Below are 19,113 nucleotides of genomic sequence, written 5' to 3' on the forward strand. Positions count from 1 at the left end.
TCATCACCTCCCAAGTAAACGGGAGCTACCAAGCCAGAGACTCGCTACTACAAAAATACTTGGAGAAAGTCAAAGAATTGAGTCAGCTATTCGAAGAGGTCACGATCCACCATGTTCCAAGGGAAAGGAACACACGAGCAGACCTCCTGTCAAAACTGGCCAGCACAAAACCAGGAGAAGGTAACCGGTCTCTCATTAAGGGTATGATGAAGGAGCCGGCGATTACTCTGCACCTGTCAAGACTAAGCCCCTCCTGGATAGATCCCATCGCCGACTTCCTAGAAAACGGCAAACTCCCCGACGATGAAAAAAATGCTAAGGCACTAAGAAGGAAAGCAGCCAAACATGCGATCATCCAGGGTCAGTTGTTCAGAAAGGGACTCAGTCAGCCCCTACTGAAATGCCTGCATCCCGACCAAACGGACTACGTCCTTAGGGAAGTCCATGAAGGGTGTTGCGGCCATCACATAGGGGGCAAAGCCCTGGCAAGAAAGTTGATCCGAGCTGGATACTACTGGCCATCAATGATGGCAGACTCTAAAGAATTTGTTAGAAAATGCGTCAAGTGCCAAGAGAACGCCAACTTTTACAGAGCACCAGCTTCCAAACTAAGTCTGTTAACGTCCTCCCGACCATTCTCACAATGGGGAGTCGACCTCCTGGGACCCTTCCCGATTGGCCCAGGACAAGTCAAGTACCTTATAGTCGCCATTGACTACTTCACCAAATGGATAGAGGCTGAGCCTTTGGCCAGCATATCCTCATCCAACTGCAGGAAGTTCATGTGGAGACAAGTGATAACACGATTCGGCATCCCAGAGGCCGTCATCTCGGATAATGGGACTCAATTCACCGACAAGAAGTTCACAGAGTTCCTTGCTGGCCTGAGCATAAGACAAAAGTTCTCCTCAGTAGAACACCCCAGACAAACGGTCAGGTCGAGTCCGCAAACAAGATCATCCTGCTAGGACTCAAGAAGTGGCTGGATAATAAAAAAGGCGCTTGGGCCGATGAGCTCGCCTCGGTCCTCTGGTCTTACCGAACAACCGAGCAGTCATCCACTAAGGAAACTCCCTTCCGACTAACATACGGGCTGGATGCGGTAATACCTGTGGAAATCGGGGAACCAAGCCCACGACTACTCTTGAAGGGAGTAGAGGAAGCTGTGGAGAAGGACCTAATAGACGAAGCCAGAGAGATGGCCCATTTGACGGAAACGGCGCTGAAGCAAAAAATGGCCCTGCGCTACAACACTAAAGTACTCAAAAGAGAGTTTGAGCCAAACGACCTCGTGCTAAGGCGCAACGACATTGGCTTACCGACCCCAGGACAAGGCAAATTGGCGGCAAATTGGGAAGGTCCATACAGGGTTAAAGAGGCGATTGGCAAAGGTGCCTACAAATTGGAAAAGCTCGATGGTAAAGAAGTCCTAAGAACCTGGAACGCGAGCAACCTGAGAAGGTTCTACTCCTAGCTCACATGACGAGTCAGCAACCAAACGACCAAATGAGCTAAGTAGTTAATTAATCAGTGTACTTTTCGTTATGATATTCAGGTTCTTCGTGTAATTGCCGACTAAAATATACTTGTCAAAGTTTTGTTCCCTTTGTTTACTTTCCTTGGACAACCTATCGCGCAAATGAATTCCATGCAACAAGACAATGACACGCGGCCCCGGGACTGATCACCCCGGGAGCCCTTAAGCTACCACAATAGCAAACGGCTACATTAAAAAGCCACGACCACGATAACAAACGGCTACACTAAAAAGCCATGACCTGGCTTAACCAGAATACCATCAATACGGTAGGCGAGTACGAGCAACAAACCAATAACGATGAAACGATATACAATCAGAACGGGAACACAACCAGACGAACAGAAAAGCATTAACTACAATAAGCCGGGAAAACGGCCCAAGGAACCATTGTTCACAAAGTTAAACAAAGCGACTTACAAAACAAGTTCCATGAAATACTACAAAAACATAAGAAATCATTCCTAGGCATGTCGACAATCTTGCCATCTTTTATCATCTTGAAGACCCCAATCGCCGACGTATCGAATTCAGGAGCAACGATCTTGACTTGAGCCTTAAGGGCTTCCTCCGTCGTCAGGATCGCACCCTTTCCCTGCTTCACGACCCCTTTATACTTCACCTTCCACTTCGCAAGCTCAGCCTGGGCAGCCTCCAGCGATGAAACGGCCTCACTGCGCTCTTTCTCCAGAACGGCCACCCGCCCTTGAGCGGCAACGACTTGGCTTTCTAAAGTAATCTCTCGCTGAGCAAGTCGCGAAACCGTGGCATCGGATTCCTGCAGCTTTTGCTCAGCAACGGAGACCTTATCCTCGGCAGACTGTAGCTTCTCGTTAGACAGGGAAAGTTGCTCCCGAAGAGTTTCAACTTCACGCTTGAGATCATTGTTAGCCTTCCCAGCAGAATCGAGCCTCCTCCGCATGGACTCCATTCCAGATAGCTCAAACTCAGCCTTCCGAGCTATCACAGCGCCACGAAGGAGAGTTCGGTACATCCATCTCGCCTGTCCGGCAAGAGAGGATTCATGAAAATACTCCTCCGTACCAGGAATGAGCTGGGCATCTATGAAAGTCCCGGCATCAAAGTTCCTCTCCATCACGGTGAGAACGCTCTTAAGACTACTAGACAGCCTCCTTCTCTTAAGATCGGGCACCTCTTCCACGTCTTCGTCAGTCAAAGGGTTGGACGTGGAACCCCCAGTGCCGACCACTTCACGAAAAGGGGAAGCATGTGCCCCGTCGGCCCCCTGAGCCGAAGTATTATGAACAACCACCTCAGCTCCTTGACTCCCAGTTTCCTGGGCAGGGGTGGCCTGGCCTTTATCCCCAGACGGGATTTCCGACCTCTCATCAGCCGTCTCCTCCTCGTCGCTCTCGGCAGGAAGGTCTGATACAAACCTTCGAGTCCCGTCACTTCAGCAGACATGCCCACTGAAGATGAAGATAAAAGAAATTGTTCAGTCACAAGAACAAGCAAAATGAAGAAAAGAAGAAACAAGCAAAGCGAAGAAAAGACAACAAAAACCAAAGTTAGAACTACTCACAAATATAATTCCTAGCGACCTCCCGATCACCCATAAGGAGATGAGGGTTCACGTGGTTTTTCCCAAAAACGGCCAACAACACGTCGGCAACCCTCTTGTCCACAGCGGACATATCCTTATAAGTTACTTTAATAAACATATTGGAACCCGCCCCGAAACTCCAATACGTCGGGATAAGGCGCTCCCCTTCTAGCGACAACCAAAAAGGATGACAACTTCTGACTAGGCGCACCTTAAAATACTTGTCTTTAAAACCATGATATGAATCTTCGAACAGACCAAAAATCCTCCGACCCTGAGCAGATCGGAAGGACATGAACCCCTTCTTCGCCTTCCCCTCCTTCGAAGGGTTTGTGAGGTTGAAAAAATAAAGGAAAACGTCCACGGATACCGGCAGCTCGAGGTACTCACATACCATCTCGAAACAGCGGATGGAAGCCCAACTGTTCGGATGCAGCTGTGACGGTGCCACGAAAATCCGGCTTAAAAGCGCCATTTGAAAGGCTGAAAAAGGGATGCGAACCCCAACTTGGGTAAACATGGATTTGTAAAACTAAATCCAGTCGGCAACCCGGGGGGAATTGAAGTTGATCTCGTACAACCGCTCATGGGGGCCGGGACAAAGACGTCGTAGTTAGATTCCTCGTCGGTCCCCCAACACAAATACTCGACACGACGGAACGCCGTGAGTTCCTCCTCCGCCATTTGGTTTGGGGAGTCTCTCAGATCAGAAACCACCCAAGCGTAAGGATCGTACGCCGCGGCAGAAGAAGAGGCTCGAGCGACGATGCGAGGCATACCTACAGTGGGGGTACCACTCCATTAGTCTATGAGGTCAGGAGTCCGGGAAAACCCAGAAACTATGTCCATCCTATTCAACAGTCAAGATCAAACATGGCTAAAAGCTATCTATCATGCAAGCTACCTAAAAGTCTACCCTGGAATGGTACCCCTCCCCTAACGCATCTACTTAGCACTAGAAAACCATCTAGCAACAAAAATCAAACAAAGCAGCAAGAACATGGAGCAAATGCAAGCAGCAAACGCATGACAATAAAGCGGAAAACAGAAAGGAGCAAAGATTACCTGAATCTGTTACGAAAACTGAGAAGGAAGAAGGAAAGATGCGCAAGGATGCTAGAACGAAGCTTTGAGAGTTTCTGGGTGAAGAAGAAGGAGATAGCAGGGAGATAGTAGGAGCAAAAATGTAAAGGGAAAGAACAAAGCAAAACTGTTTAAAACTGCCACCCAAGAAGCGCGAAAGACCTGGGGGCAAAACAGTCTTTACATACAGAATTTTCCAGCCCATTATGAGCATTTAATGCTCCACGCGAAGAACGAGGCGACAAGCGGTCACTCCAACAACGAAGAGACGCGCGCAAGAGGCACGTCTCCCCCCCCCACGGGCGGCCGACCTGGCGACAACGCACAAAAGGAGAGATGACACGCCACCAACGAACCCTACGGTCGTTGCTGGCATGTCGGGGGGCACTGTTACGGCCTGACCCAAACTGAATATGGACCGGCCCAACCCGGGCACCACCCGACCCGAACGGTTAGAACAAGACACCCCTTCACCGACCCGGTTCCTTGACAGCTTCGCTACAGCTGTGCAAGGGAGGTTTCGAAAAGGGTGGGCCTGTCCTTGCAGGACCCACCTCTGACACGGTATAAATGGGGAAGGACCTACCCTTCCCCCAAGGTACGTCACATATCACCCTCCTACTTTTCGCCTGCCCACTCACTGACAAGAGGGTCGGAGTGTCTTTGCAGGTGACACCCCCTCCACTTCTTGACAAGAGCTCGGCAACCCGGTTGATCCACTCCCAGCGCAGCTACTCGGAACAAGGTGTCTCCCATCACCTCAATCTCTACCCGACCACCGTACAGTATGTAAATAGAAAGTGAAATTAGTTCAATTAGTTAGCATTATATTTTTCTAGGCACGATTACTTATGTTCAAGTTTCATATTTACCATTCATTCAACATATTTTCTATTTTAAACTTAATATGTATGTTGACTAATAATGGACAATTGCTAAAACGGACTTAACAACTTAACAAATTTATATTTGATACTAACACAATCTTATTATTATCTATTATTTTCATCCAACTACAAACTTATTTATTTAGTTTTTTTTAATATAAGCTAGTATTATTTTAGATTTTATTGGTTTTTTAATTTTTTTTATATTAGACAAAATATAAAAATAATTAAATAAATATTAATATTAATTTAATTTTATTTATATAAACTAATAGAAAATTTACAAATCTTTAATAAATCGGACAACTTTTTATATATTGAAGCCTATTAATCGAAATTTTTATTAAAAATATATAAAAATAAAAAATAGCTAACTTGCACATGTTAAGAATATAATAATAAAATATTTTTAAATTTTTGATGTAATTAATACATTAAAAATATATATAAAAAAATATTTTTCAACAATTATTAGTCAAATATTTTTTCTGATATTTTAAAAAAAGAAAATTTTAGAAAATCATCATAATTTATTATTTTTTGTTATCTATTAGTCATTAATATTTAAAAATATAGAATAAAATATTAAAATATGTTATTAGATTACTAGACTAAAAAAACTAAACTAAAAAAATTAAATTAATGATTAATAATAATAAAAATTAATAAACTCTAATAGCTCTAATTTTTTTTTAAGAATATGCCTTTAAAACATAAGTCAGCAAAATCCAAACAAAAAGTTAAAAGACACGTATTCTTAGCTAGCTAAATCTTAAAATTAAAACACTCGTAAATTCCACGTGCAGTGACACACATACATGATGAAGTGATGAACACACCACGCTCTTCCCATGGATAGAGCCAAGAACTTTTAGTTTGGTTAGTAGTACTTTTGAATGAAAGAAAATTCTTGAAAAGTTCCAAGTAAATGTATATTAATTAGGTCATCATATGAGTATTTTTCTTTCCATAGAAAAGTATAGAAAACGTAAACACTCAAATCATATCAATAAAAAAGACCACGTCCGTCTCTTCCCCCTGTATTTCACTGACCCCTTCATCGTACTCTTTCAAATCCGTTGCTTCCATTTTTAATTACTACCATTACTTAAACTATTGTATTCAATTTCGTGAAATATAATTATCTTGAGAGTTACTAATTTCAACCTAATTATCATAGATGGATCGAAAAGTACTTAATCAATAATTTTAAATTTTTTTGAATTAAGAGCGCAAATAACTAAGTGGCTGAAGTTTGAGTATTTATTTGTTAATGATTTTGGTTAACGCAAGGCCGGCTTATGCTCGTAGGCGGCATTCAAAGGTGTGAGGCCGGCTAACGTAAGCTCATCTTATTATTAATTTGGAGCTTTGGAATTGGGACTGAAATGACCTGTGTGTTTGTAAATAACTATGTCATATAATTTAGTGATATACAAAGACTTGACTATGTGTTCCACACGAAGAAATTAGTAAACAAATATACAAATATATTCATTGAATATCGGTCCTAACTTTTTGTTTAATGTATCGCTGATATACAGGGATAAATTAAGAGAGAATCTGAAAGCTGCAAGTTGAAGAACTTGAAGGTAACACATACAAATAGCATGACCTTCGTTTGTTTGGGATTATTGTTTCTCAGGAACTTTTTGCTTCATAGTACTGTATTCTTGGTTAATCGATTTGGACTATATTTTTTTGAAAATATCTTTTATGTTTGTTAGTATATTAATAGGCACAATAATCTATCTTTCCATGAAATTAAATGTGTATAATAATTATAAATACGAGGATAGTCAGAATACTAATTTTGTACGTGCATAGGATTTTTTATGAAAAAAATAATATGCACGAAACCTCTATATCTCTATTATTTGTATAGATAGATAGATAAATATAAATCAATTCATCAAAAGTACTATTCATACATTAAAATCAACCACTAATATACTAATATATTTGTTTATAAATATATGTGTACGACTTTAGTATACACATAGCATAATAAAACATAAATTTATATATTACCAAATTTAAAATAATAAAAAACAAATTTTATTTTATAAAAGTATCAAACGTTTTCTTTCACACACCATAATTTCTATAAAAACTTCCCCCTGTATTTCACTGATCCCTTTATCGTACTTTTTCAAATCCGTTGCTTCCATTTTTAATTACTAACATTACTTGAATTATTGTATTCAATTTCGTGAAATATAATTATCTTGAGAGTTACTATTTTCAACCTAATTATCATAGATGGATCGAAAAGTACTTAATCAATAATTTTAAATTTTTTTAAATTAAGAGCGCAAATAACTAAGTGGCTGAAATTTGAGCATTTATTTGTTAATAATTTTGGTTAACGCAAGGCCGGCTTATGCTCGTGGGCGGCATTCAAAGGTGTGAGGCCGGCTAACGTAAGCTCATCTTATTATTAATTTGGAGCTTTGGAGTTGGGACTGAAATGACCTGTGTGTTTGTAAATAACTATGTCATATAATTTAGTGATATACAAAGACTTGACTATGTGCTCCACACGAAGAAATTAGTAAACAAATATACAAGATATATTCATTGAATATCGATCCTAATTTTTTGTTTAATGTATCGCTGATATACCGGGATAAATTAAGGGAGAATCTGAAAGCTGCAAGTTGAAGAACTTGAAGGTAACACATACAAATAGCATGACCTTCGTTGTTAGGGATTATTGTTTCTCAGGAACTTTTTGCTTCATAGTACTGTATTCTTGGTTAATCGATTTGGACTATATTTTTTTGAAAATATCTTTTATGTTTGTTAGTATATTAACAGGCACAATAATCTATTTTTCCATGAAATTAAATGTGTATAATAATTATAAATACGAGGATAGTCAGAATAGTAAATTTGTAGGTGCATAGGATTTTTTATGAAAAAAATAATATGCAAGAAACCTCTATATCTCTATTATTTGTATAGATAGATAGATAAATATAAATCAATTCATCAAAAGTACTATTCATACATTAAAATCAACCACTAATATACTAATATATTTATTTATAAATATATGTGTACGATTTTAGTATACACATAGCACAGTAAAATATATATTTATATATTACCAAACTTAAAATAATAAAAAACAAATTTTATTTTATAAAATTATCAAACGTTTTCTATTATCAAACATTTTCTTTCACACACCATAATTTCTATTTGAAAAAGTATAGGGAGTCAATCGTGTATTTGTATAACGTGTATAATAAGAGTTTAGGAATATTCAATTCAGTAGAATATCAGATGTTTATTATCCTGGTACCCGGATAGACGGGATAGTTATTCTGGATAATATAAATGTATTGTGTTTGAGAAATTAGTAATATTTTATTCTGAATGTTCATTTTTTAACTCATATTGAGTAAAAAAAAGTCCATTATATACATTGTACAAGTTCCCTAGCGGATTTCTTTTTATTTTTCTTACCAAGAGTCATAAGAGTTTTGTTGTCTTTCTTTTTCAACATTTTATTCTATATCTTTTTCCATCAGACTAAACACGAAACATCAAGAGCAACTCCCTAGCTATAGCCAACCATGACTGATGCTTCATTTGAGAGTGAGACGGAGTATTACACCCCAAACCATCACAAACGATACTATCCAACACCAGTAAGCCATCACAACGTCTTTGGCTCGGAGTCTTTCACAATGTCCACCTCTCAAACTCAACGCAAAGCCGCCAGCTCTAGAAGAGTTCGCCCCAACAGAATTCCCACGACGCCTTTCGCTTCGGATGATGATCATTCGTGGCAAGGAGAGGTTTCTTGGAAGTTCGAGGCCAGGGGATGGCAAGAGTACAGCGCACGCATGGGCTCTGTTCTGAATCTATGGCCAGTCGACTCCCCATTTGAACACAGCCGCGTGTTTCGTCAGTCGGCCAATGACTACTTCCTTTCACAAACTAGTCGATTCAAAGGCCACTCAGGCTCAACTTATCATAATGAGCATTCCGTCTACGGAAGAGTTGAGCTCCAGAGCTATGTTGCCGGGGACAGTGACCTTAGCGAGTCTCGTGGTTTCTCTAAAACAAAGGTCATAAAAGAAAGAGATAGCATAATAAGAAACAAGACTAGTCCGTTGGCCAAAGAAGACGAGCTCAGTTGGATAGACTATAGCATCTCTGATAAAGAAATTGGTGGGTATCACGCTGAATTCTCTTATACTAAACATGACCACCGTGGCAAGCATGGCGACAGTTACAGACTACCATCAGCCGTAGATAAATTCGGTACCCCGAGTTATGGTGTTGACAAGGTTACAGGGTATGAGTATGATGAAGAGGGCGAGGAGGAATTGGATGAGGAAGATGCAGGGCCTCCAAAGACAATTGGGTTGTTTCGGCTATTTAGGTATGCAACAAAGTGGGATTGGGTTCTTGTACTTGTAGGTTGTTTAGGTGCTTTCATAGATGGAGGCTCACTTCCTTTTTATTCTTATCTTTTTGGAGAATTGGTCAATAAGATTTCACAAAATGGGAATAATAAGCAAATGATGGAGGATGTAGAGAAGGTACTATAAATTCTTTCTTTAATTTCCTTGTTATTTATCTTGCTCTCTATGCTGAATTCAAATGTTTGTATATTGAATACGTGAATCTATACTGTACTCTCATTTTCTTTCTCTTCCTTTAAATTTTAATTTCTCAGATATGCATATATATGACCGGGTTGGCTGCAGTTGTTTCGGTTGGAGCATATTTGCGTAAGGATACTAAGGATATTAATACTTAATTAGTCAAATATTAATTTTTCGTTTTCCATTATTATCTGACTTTCAACATAATTTGCTTAGCAATTGATGTTGAGTAGTAATAACTAATAACTCCACTTAAAAATAGTTATACATTTTAAATTGCATATTTCATTTTTAATAATTATTTATTTTAATATTTTAACAATATTTTTGATTTTTTATTATACTCATAATTAAATTGACAATAAAAAATAATTATATATTTTAAATTTATTTTCTTAACTGATGTTTTTAACTGATGTTTTTTTTTTACAATAATGGATTAATCATACAATTGACAGAGATCGCATGTTGGAGGTTAGTGGGCGAGAGATCTGCTCAAAGAATGAGGACGGAGTATTTAAGAGCAGTTCTTCGACAGGATATTAGTTTTTTTGATACACAGATCAACACTGGTGATATTATGCATGGAATAGCCAGTGATGTTGCACAAATCCAAGAAGTTATGGGAGAGAAGGTTAATACTAACAACTGATACCTGCATTGCATATAATGATATAAATATATATTTCTGATTTAAACCGAAGTCGGCAAGTCGCCTTCTAAAGAAAACAAACAGAACTGAAGTAGCTAGTTGTCTTTTTTTTTTTTTTCTATTTAGTTAATATATATTATGTTGAAAGAGTTTACTTGTCTAGGACAAAATAATAGTTTAGATGCCTGATTTTTTTTAAGCCGATTAAAGGTCTGATGAGATGATAGTATGCACGTAAGTAAAAATAAGTGAGATTTTATTTGAAAGAACTTTATTTTATGAAAAAGTCGGCCAGCAAATTTTGTGATTTTTAGCTATCAATGATATTTTTAATGGTGTGAGATTGCATCTAATAGTGTAGAATCATTCAATTTTCTTTTAATGGTTAAGTGCTGGCCAGAATTTAGCAAAAGTGCTAGCCCGTAGTACTCCTTTCATTTTATTTCCTATAAAACATATTACTTTTGTATTTGTTTTAAAATCTCAACATTTAATTTTTAAGAATAATTTATTTTCAAAAAATATATCACCAAAATTTGAATTATTTATTCCCATCTCAAAAGGTGGTATTTAATTAAGAATAATATATACTCAATTATTTGACCTACACACTCAGGTATCTTAATTAAGTGGTTTTTCAAAATGAGAAAAAATTGAACTAATCCAGTAGGTTTGATCCACACACTTAAGTAAAATTAAAAGTTTATTGGATTTATGATTTTTTTTGTAAACTGGACTAACTTGATAGCCGGTTAACCCAGCTGTGCTCGGTTTGATCCAAACGCAGAACCATGTTTTGTTTCCTTAAAAATAAAACATCTAAACAAATAATGTATTGGCCTTCATGCATCAAAATCTTTCTTTGGAAATGAGTCTTATCGATCTTCATTATCTTCTTTTGTTTTTTCTATGTATTGACCGCTGCAGATGGCTCACTTTGTTCATCATATATTTACATTTATATGTGGCTACATAGTTGGATTTAGAAGATCGTGGAGAGTCTCTTTGGTGGTATTCTCAGTCACCCCATTAACAATGTTTTGTGGTATAGTCTACAAAGCAATTTATGGTGGTCTAACAGCAAAAGAAGAAGTAAGATAAAAGCTTTAATAAATTTTTAGTTCCTGTAAAATACATAGAATTTGCTTCCATTTTAGCTAGGCAGTGATGTACACATTTGTTTTTGGTTTTTGGCAACCATGTTTAAATGTGATCTATATTCTATAATAGTTTAGCTCAACGAACCCCCATCAACCCTCCCGTCAACATGTTAAGAATAGAGATAAAAAACTAAATGTTAGATAGCAAGAAGTTGATGTAGCAGCTGCTATAAATAGAACGTTGTTAGTGTAATTAGTCATCATTTCTCAGCTCCTCTGCTCCTCAGATTGTTCTTCCCCTCATTCTTTCAATTCTGTTTTGTTCTTCTTCAGTGACAAAGAACACCAGTTTCAACACAACAGTCGTGCCACCACAACACCCAAAACACATGCACTGCCACCAACCCCTCTTTGATTTGTCTTATTGCCACCATTGAAGTACTAATCGAGCTTAAATCCAATGCCTATAAGCCTTTTCTCCAACAACCTCGCACTCCAAAATTTGGACCCTCTCCAACCTCAGCCCTAATCCCAAAACCTCCACAACCACCGTTAAAGTGGGATGGGACATGGATAAAAACATATAGTAAATATGACAAGTGATCTCAATCCCGATTTACGTTCTGAGTTCTGACGAACATGTCACCACTTATCTAAACTTAAGATAAAAGCATAATAATAAATATTATCTACTCTACATAATGATAATTGAAACAAACAATTTTTTGTTCTTAAAAATGTCCTCCATCATATATATTTATGAATAAAAAGATTTTGTATTTTTAATCTCTATTTAATAAATAAAATTATGAATTACTATGCATTAATTCACTAATAATCTAGTATTAATGCATAATTTGATGTTATGTCTAAACATTTTCTTCTTTTTTTTTTATTTTTTCCGCCCAGGCTTCTTACAGGAAAGCTGGTGTTATTGCGGAACAAACGATCAGTTCAATTAGGACAGTGTTTTCTTTTGTTGCGGAAAGGCAATTGGCAGCAAAATATGCTCAATTACTACAAAAATCAGCCCCAATAGGCGCAAAAATTGGTTTTGCCAAGGGTGCAGGCATGGGCATTATCTATTTAGTAACATATTCGACATGGGCCTTGGCATTTTGGTATGGCTCCATCTTAATTGCCACGAACAAACTTGATGGGGGTGCAGCTATTGCTTGTTTCTTTGGTGTCAATGTAGGAGGAAGGTGCAGATTCCCTCTCATCTATATCATACCTGTCCATGTTTTTATTTTTTAAGCAAATGCTTTGTTGATTTTTAGCATTGGGATTGACAGAATATATTTTTGGGTGCATTTGCGAAAATAAATGAGAGGTTTTGAAGGGGAAGGGGCCAAGGGGGAGGAAAGAAAAGTAAAAAGAAGCATTGAGATTCTTAAACATTCTTTTTTCAGGAGTTTAAAATAAATTTGAAAGAGAAGCTTGGAGGGTTTATTGTATATTTTTACAATTTTATTTTTTACTATAATATTATTATTTAAAAGAATAAATGATAATACAATAATTTATTATTTGAAACAATAAATAATTTAAATTTGAACCTAATAAAATCCTCCAATTTTAAAAAAAAAAAAAAAAAAAAACTTGAAAACGATGAGTTTGGGTGGTTTTTGAAAAAAAATAAAATAAAATTCAAAATCTTCACCCTCCTAATAATAAATTCATGAACAATGTTTAATCCTTCAAAACCTTTTTCACCCCTTGGAAATCAAACTCATGAACATACTTTTATAGTGCAGTATTTTGTTCTGTTTTTTACTTTTATTATTATTGTTATTATTATAAACAAATAGTAAAAATAATCTATCATTCTGCATGTATGCTTATATAACAATACAAATTGACCACATATTTATATTTATAATCAAACTTTATAAATAATATATCAAGCTAGATTTATGTTTATGATAAAAAAAAAAAATATGAATAAAATTATAAGAATGCTGTAATGGTTGAATATTTGAAAAGCTTAATTATGCTGTTGTGAAAAAAATTTATTATTCTGCTATGAAAATTTTCAATATTTTGTTATGAAAATTTTAGTATCATATTAGTTCATTTTTAAAGAAGATCAATCACAGTTGCTTGACAGTTTAAGATGAGCACCGAAAGAAAATCAGAAAAAGAATGGTAATGAGCAAAAGAAAGAAGAAAAACTTTTTTGTGATTCTAAGAACTAAACCCTGAATTCAAAAGACTTCAAATTTAGTATAGAATTGTTGAGAATTAATACACCCACATTATAAGTTCTGTCTTTGAAAACTTAAAAGACTCCTTTTCAAATAGAGTCTGCAATATACATATGAAAGTTAACTAAGTAAGAATCTAATTACTCTTGTTTCACTCTTTTTTAAAACAAATCTTGTTCTATTATATTTGTATCTTCAATAATTTTTTATTTAAAAAAAATAAATATAAATATACATAAATATATAATGTTTAATTCAGTGATTAATTATTAACTGTGATCATAGAACAATTTTAGAAAACCAGCAATACAACCAATATATTTACATACCATTTTTCATATATTAGTTTTTAAAAATATTATATACAACTAAAAAAAATCAGTCATAATGTATTTGCATATATTTATGTATGTTGTATTATATTGTCTTTTAAAATATATTTTATATGTGTATTTGTCATTAATTAGACAATTTTATAAGTATTATATTTGACATTTTTTTATTTATCACGATTAAAACATATAAAATTTTATATGAAAAAATCGGTTCCCTTCTTAAATATATAAGTGGACTTTGTGGACTTTCATGGTATAGTTATACTCTCTAAAGTTTGTTCGTTTATTTGATTGCTAGAGGTCTAGCATTGGCGCTGTCATATTTTGCACAATTTGCACAAGGTACTGTTGCAGCAAGTCGTGTATTCTCTGTTATAGACAGAATTCCTGAGATTGATCCATATAGCCCTGACGGAAGGAAGCTTACTGTTGTCCGTGGTAGAATTGAGTTAAAAAATGTTAGTTTTGCATACCCATCTCGTCCTGATTCTCTGATACTTCATTCCCTTAATTTAGTATTTTCATCGACAAAAACTTTGGCACTGGTTGGTGCTAGTGGAGGGGGCAAGTCGACTATATTTGCTCTGATAGAGCGGTTCTATGACCCTATTGAAGGTAAGCTAGCATATCTCAAAAATACCATTATAAATTCCATCTTTTCTAGTTTAATTTTTAAATATATAATTCAAGAGATGTATATTTTTCAATTTCTTAAACTATATATTGTCAGCTAAAAAAAAAATTTTTTTTATCTTATCTACAATACATTTTAAAAATTATATTCAAATTTCTTTAAATAATTTTAAAATATTTTCAATTATGTTACATATATATTAAAAATTACAAAAATGCTATTTGTACACTAAAATCAGTCACCAATATATTTGTGTATAAATACATGTTTGATTTAATTTATTTTCAATGTGTATTTATATTCCAACATGTATTTTGTACTGATGGCTGTTTGATGTACACATAGCATTACTCGAAAAATTAATCATCATATAAACTATATATATATGTAAAAATAGGTATAAATATACACAAATATATGCATATTAACTTTATGGTTAATTTTTTGTATATACATGATATTTTCAAATACTTTTATGTTAAAAGAAAATTACATAAACCTTACACGCACTCTAAATATCTTGCGAAAAACCTACCTAGGGAAATTTATCATTGTGCTTTCTTTCAATGTTATCCTTGTAGGGACGATAACCTTGGACGGCCATGATTTGAGGACGTTGCAAGTCAAGTGGCTAAGAGGTCAAATTGGGATGGTTGGTCAAGAGCCAATCCTCTTTGCAACCTCCATACTAGAAAACGTTATGATGGGGAAAGATAATGTCACTAAGGAGGAGGCAATTGCTGCTTGCATTGCTGCAGATGCTCACAATTTCATATCTAACTTACCACTTGGCTATGACACTCAGGTCCAAAGAATTTTCATACTCATGAATTCATTATCCAAATAGTATACACAAAAGACATATATAAGTAGATTAAAGTACTTGTCTCCAAAAAAATTTAAGCAGTGGCAACTTAACCTTTGAAAGATTGAAATGCTTGTGGTAATTTAGTCCTCAAATAAAATTAAAATTTTGGTACTCTATATACTTTGTCCAAAGAAGTTAGAAAGTAGCGTATCTTATGCAGGTCGGAGATAGGGGCACAAAACTATCAGGTGGTCAAAAGCAGAGAATCGCACTGGCTCGAGCAATAATCAAAGATCCTAAAATCCTTCTTTTAGACGAACCTACCAGCGCTCTTGATGCTGAGTCAGAGTCTGCAGTCCAACGAGCCATGGACAAGATTTCTGTGGGTCGAACAACCATTGTCATTGCTCATAGGATAGCTACTGTAAAGAATGCTCATGCCATCGTGGTCCTCGAAAATGGTACTGCCATTGAGATGGGTAACCATCTCCAGCTTATAGGGAAAGGGGGAACCTACTATAACCTTGTCAAACTCGCCAGCGAGGCCATATCAAGGCCTCTCTCTAATGAACATGACATGCAAAAATCCAATGACGACTCAATTGCTGATGTATCAAGATATGCAGCAGATATCTCGAGGCCTAAACATTTAAAATACGCTCAGGAGAAAAAAGTAGAGATCGAAGACGAGCCAAACAAAATGCCAAAAAAATTTAGACTTTCTGAGATATTGAAATTGCAAAAGCCAGAGCTTTGGATGCTACTTTTAGGATTCTTTCTGGGTATGTTTGCAGGCGCTTTTCTGTCTCTTTTTCCTTTGGTTTTAGGCATATCTCTTGGGGTATATTTTGATGATGACACTGATAAGATGAAGAGAGATGTTGGACACCTTTGTTTAGCACTTGTTTGTCTTGGATTCGGTTGTATTCTTTCCATGACAGGACAACAAGGATTTTGTGGTTGGGCAGGATCAAAGCTTACACTAAGGGTTAGAAACCTCTTGTTCCAGTCCATCTTGAAACAAGAACCCGGGTGGTTTGATTTTGATAAAAACTCGACTGGAGTGTTAGTGTCAAGGCTCTCCATTGATTGTGTCAGCTTTCGTTCAATACTTGGTGATCGATTCTCAGTCCTTCTTATGGGGTTGAGTTCAGCAGCCGTCGGTCTTGGTGTTTCCTTTGTCATCAATTGGAAACTAACCCTTTTGGCGGCTGCTGTTACTCCCTTTACTCTTGGTGCAAGTTATGTAAGCTTGCTTATAAATATTGGACCACATGTTGATAACAATGCATATGCCAAAGCTAGCAATATTGCTTCTGGTGCAGTATCAAACATAAGAACGGTTACCACGTTTTCTGCCCAGGAAATATTAATTAAGTCCTTTGATCAAGCCTTATCAGAACCTCAAAGGAAATCATTGAAAAGTTCGCACATTCAAGGTCTAACATTTGGGTTCTTTCAAGGTGCCATGTATGGAGCGTACACCTTGGTTCTTTGGTTTGGTGCCAGACTTGTAGATCGTAGCGAAGCGAAGTTGGGAGATGTTTTTAAGATCTTTCTCATTCTTGTTTTGAGCTCATTTTCTGTGGGACAACTAGCTGGTTTAGCACCAGATACTTCTATGGCGGCCACAGCAATCCCTTCTGTTCAAGATATCATAAACCGGAGGCCGCTGATAGGGAACGATAAGTCAATAAGAAGCAAGAAAGTAGAAGATCGATTAAAGTCGCCTTTCAAAATAGAATTCAAAATGGTCACATTTGCATACCCATCTAGGCCTGCAGTTACAGTGCTAAGGGATTTCTCTTTGAAGGTCAAAGGTGGAAGCACCGTGGCCTTGGTAGGACCCAGTGGATCAGGAAAATCAACCATCATATGGTTGATACAGAGGTTCTATGATCCAAATAAAGGAAAAGTGATGCTAAGTGGGGTAGACCTTATGGAAATTGATGTTAAGTGGTTAAGGAGGCAAATGGCTTTAGTGGGTCAAGAACCAGCACTGTTTTCTGGGAGTATAAGGGAGAACATTACCTTTGGGGACCCAAATGCGTCATGGGCTGAAATTGAAGCAGCTGCAAAAGAAGCTTACATCCACAAATTCATTAGTGGCCTTCCTCAAGGTTATGAGACCCAGGTATATCACCAAAACTATTCATTATTTCGATAATGCTTTAACATGATAATTTGATTTCCATCTCCTCTACACTAGGTTGGTCAAAGCGGGGTCCAACTATCAGGTGGCCAAAAACAACGAATTGCAATAGCAAGGGCTATACTGAAGAAATCAAGGGTGGTTCTACTTGATGAAGCAAGCAGTGCTTTGGACTTGGAGTCAGAGAAACACATCCAATATGCCCTTAAGAAAGTTTCCAAGGAAGCAACAACCATCATTGTAGCCCATCGTCTATCGACAATTAGAGAAGCTGACAACATAGTGGTTATGAAAGATGGGGGAGTAGCAGAGTATGGAAGTCATGACACACTCATGACTTCCCATCAAAATGGTCTGTATGCTAGCCTAGTTCGATCTGAGACCGAAGCCAATGCCTTTGCTTGACATATAGCCATTTGTCCAAAATCAATTAGATCCAAATTAGGGGGCTTTAAATTGTTAGGTGTCTTTCGAGTTATATGTGTAATACAGATTTTGTGTTTTGGAAATCAAGACAATCAGTTTGATGAAATCAATAACAAAATTAGATTTTCGGAGAGAAAACTATTCTTATAAATACCAATTTTATTAACGAGTCAAAGTCTCTTTCTGATAATGAAGAAAAAAACGGAAGAAATATAAAACTTTGCAGAATCATAAAACTATTAATATTCTTGCAATGTAAAACATGACAATTATCGAACTAAACAAAACCGATTACACTTTACAGAATTCAAAATGCAGTAAACGATAGAAAACTTCGAAGTAAATGACAATTGAATTTGACAAATTAAAATGAAATAAAAACTATGTCTTTGGAAGAGCATAAACTGCATAAATGTAAAAAAAATGAAATAAGAATGGAAAGAAATCTACAGAAAACTAATTTAAGATCATGACCGTTTCCGCCAAAAAAATGTAAAACTATTTTACCCATACGTCCAATCATATAACGCCCCGTTAGCAAAAGTAACCACCTTTTACATTAACCACGTGAATAGTTATGAGAATAGTTGTGATTGTATTACTGTGTAAAATGTTGTAAAATATTTTACATGGTTAGTATATTAAAATTAAACTCATATATATATATATATATATAGTATAAAAAAATTTATATTAATAGTTATAAAATTAATTTATTTTAAAATAATTAAATTTTTATTCGAATTATTAATCACAATATTAATATTCTCCATAAATTATATGTAATAGATATTTAAAGGATGAGAAGTGAAAATATATATTAGAAAGATAAGCGGTGAAAATTCGAAACTAAATAAAAAAAAACTAAAAAGTGTACATATACTAATAAATTTTTTATGTGAATAATATTATGAGATTATTTTTTAATATAAATTTATTGTATTCTTTATAATTTTATGAATTTATTTTAATTATATTATTTTTTTATAGAACAGAAAAGTAAAGAGAGAGAGAAAGATAAAGAAAAAGAAAGAGAGAATGAGTTTATTAATTTTAAAGAAAAAGATTTTATGTTAATTGTAATGAAAGAATATCTCGTGATA

At 35.8% G+C, this 19,113-nt stretch overlaps 2 protein-coding genes across 2 annotated transcripts; one reads left to right on the forward strand and one right to left on the reverse strand.

Moving 5' to 3' along the window:
- Nucleotides 1-1,931: 1,931 nt before the first annotated feature.
- Nucleotides 1,932-2,633, reverse strand: LOC148569657 (uncharacterized). The gene has a single exon (XM_088509576.1). It carries the CDS (start codon nucleotides 2,631-2,633, stop codon nucleotides 1,932-1,934), a length of 702 nt encoding a protein of 233 aa, XP_088365702.1.
- Nucleotides 2,634-8,655: 6,022 nt separating this feature from the next.
- Nucleotides 8,656-18,116, forward strand: LOC107632396 (ABC transporter B family member 19-like). Its single transcript, XM_088509586.1, has 9 exons — nucleotides 8,656-9,630; nucleotides 9,768-9,822; nucleotides 10,155-10,330; nucleotides 11,276-11,440; nucleotides 12,358-12,653; nucleotides 14,289-14,605; nucleotides 15,206-15,429; nucleotides 15,653-17,566; nucleotides 17,642-18,116. The coding sequence occupies exons 1-9, from the start codon at nucleotides 8,656-8,658 to the stop codon at nucleotides 17,987-17,989; spliced, it is 4,470 nt and encodes a 1,489-aa protein (XP_088365712.1). The 3' UTR covers nucleotides 17,990-18,116.
- Nucleotides 18,117-19,113: the final 997 nt, after the last annotated feature.

This window comes from Arachis ipaensis, chromosome B3 (genome assembly GCF_059453495.1).
Source record: "Arachis ipaensis isolate K30076 ecotype BB chromosome B3, ASM5945349v1, whole genome shotgun sequence".
In the NCBI taxonomy this organism is placed as follows: domain Eukaryota; kingdom Viridiplantae; phylum Streptophyta; class Magnoliopsida; order Fabales; family Fabaceae; genus Arachis; species Arachis ipaensis.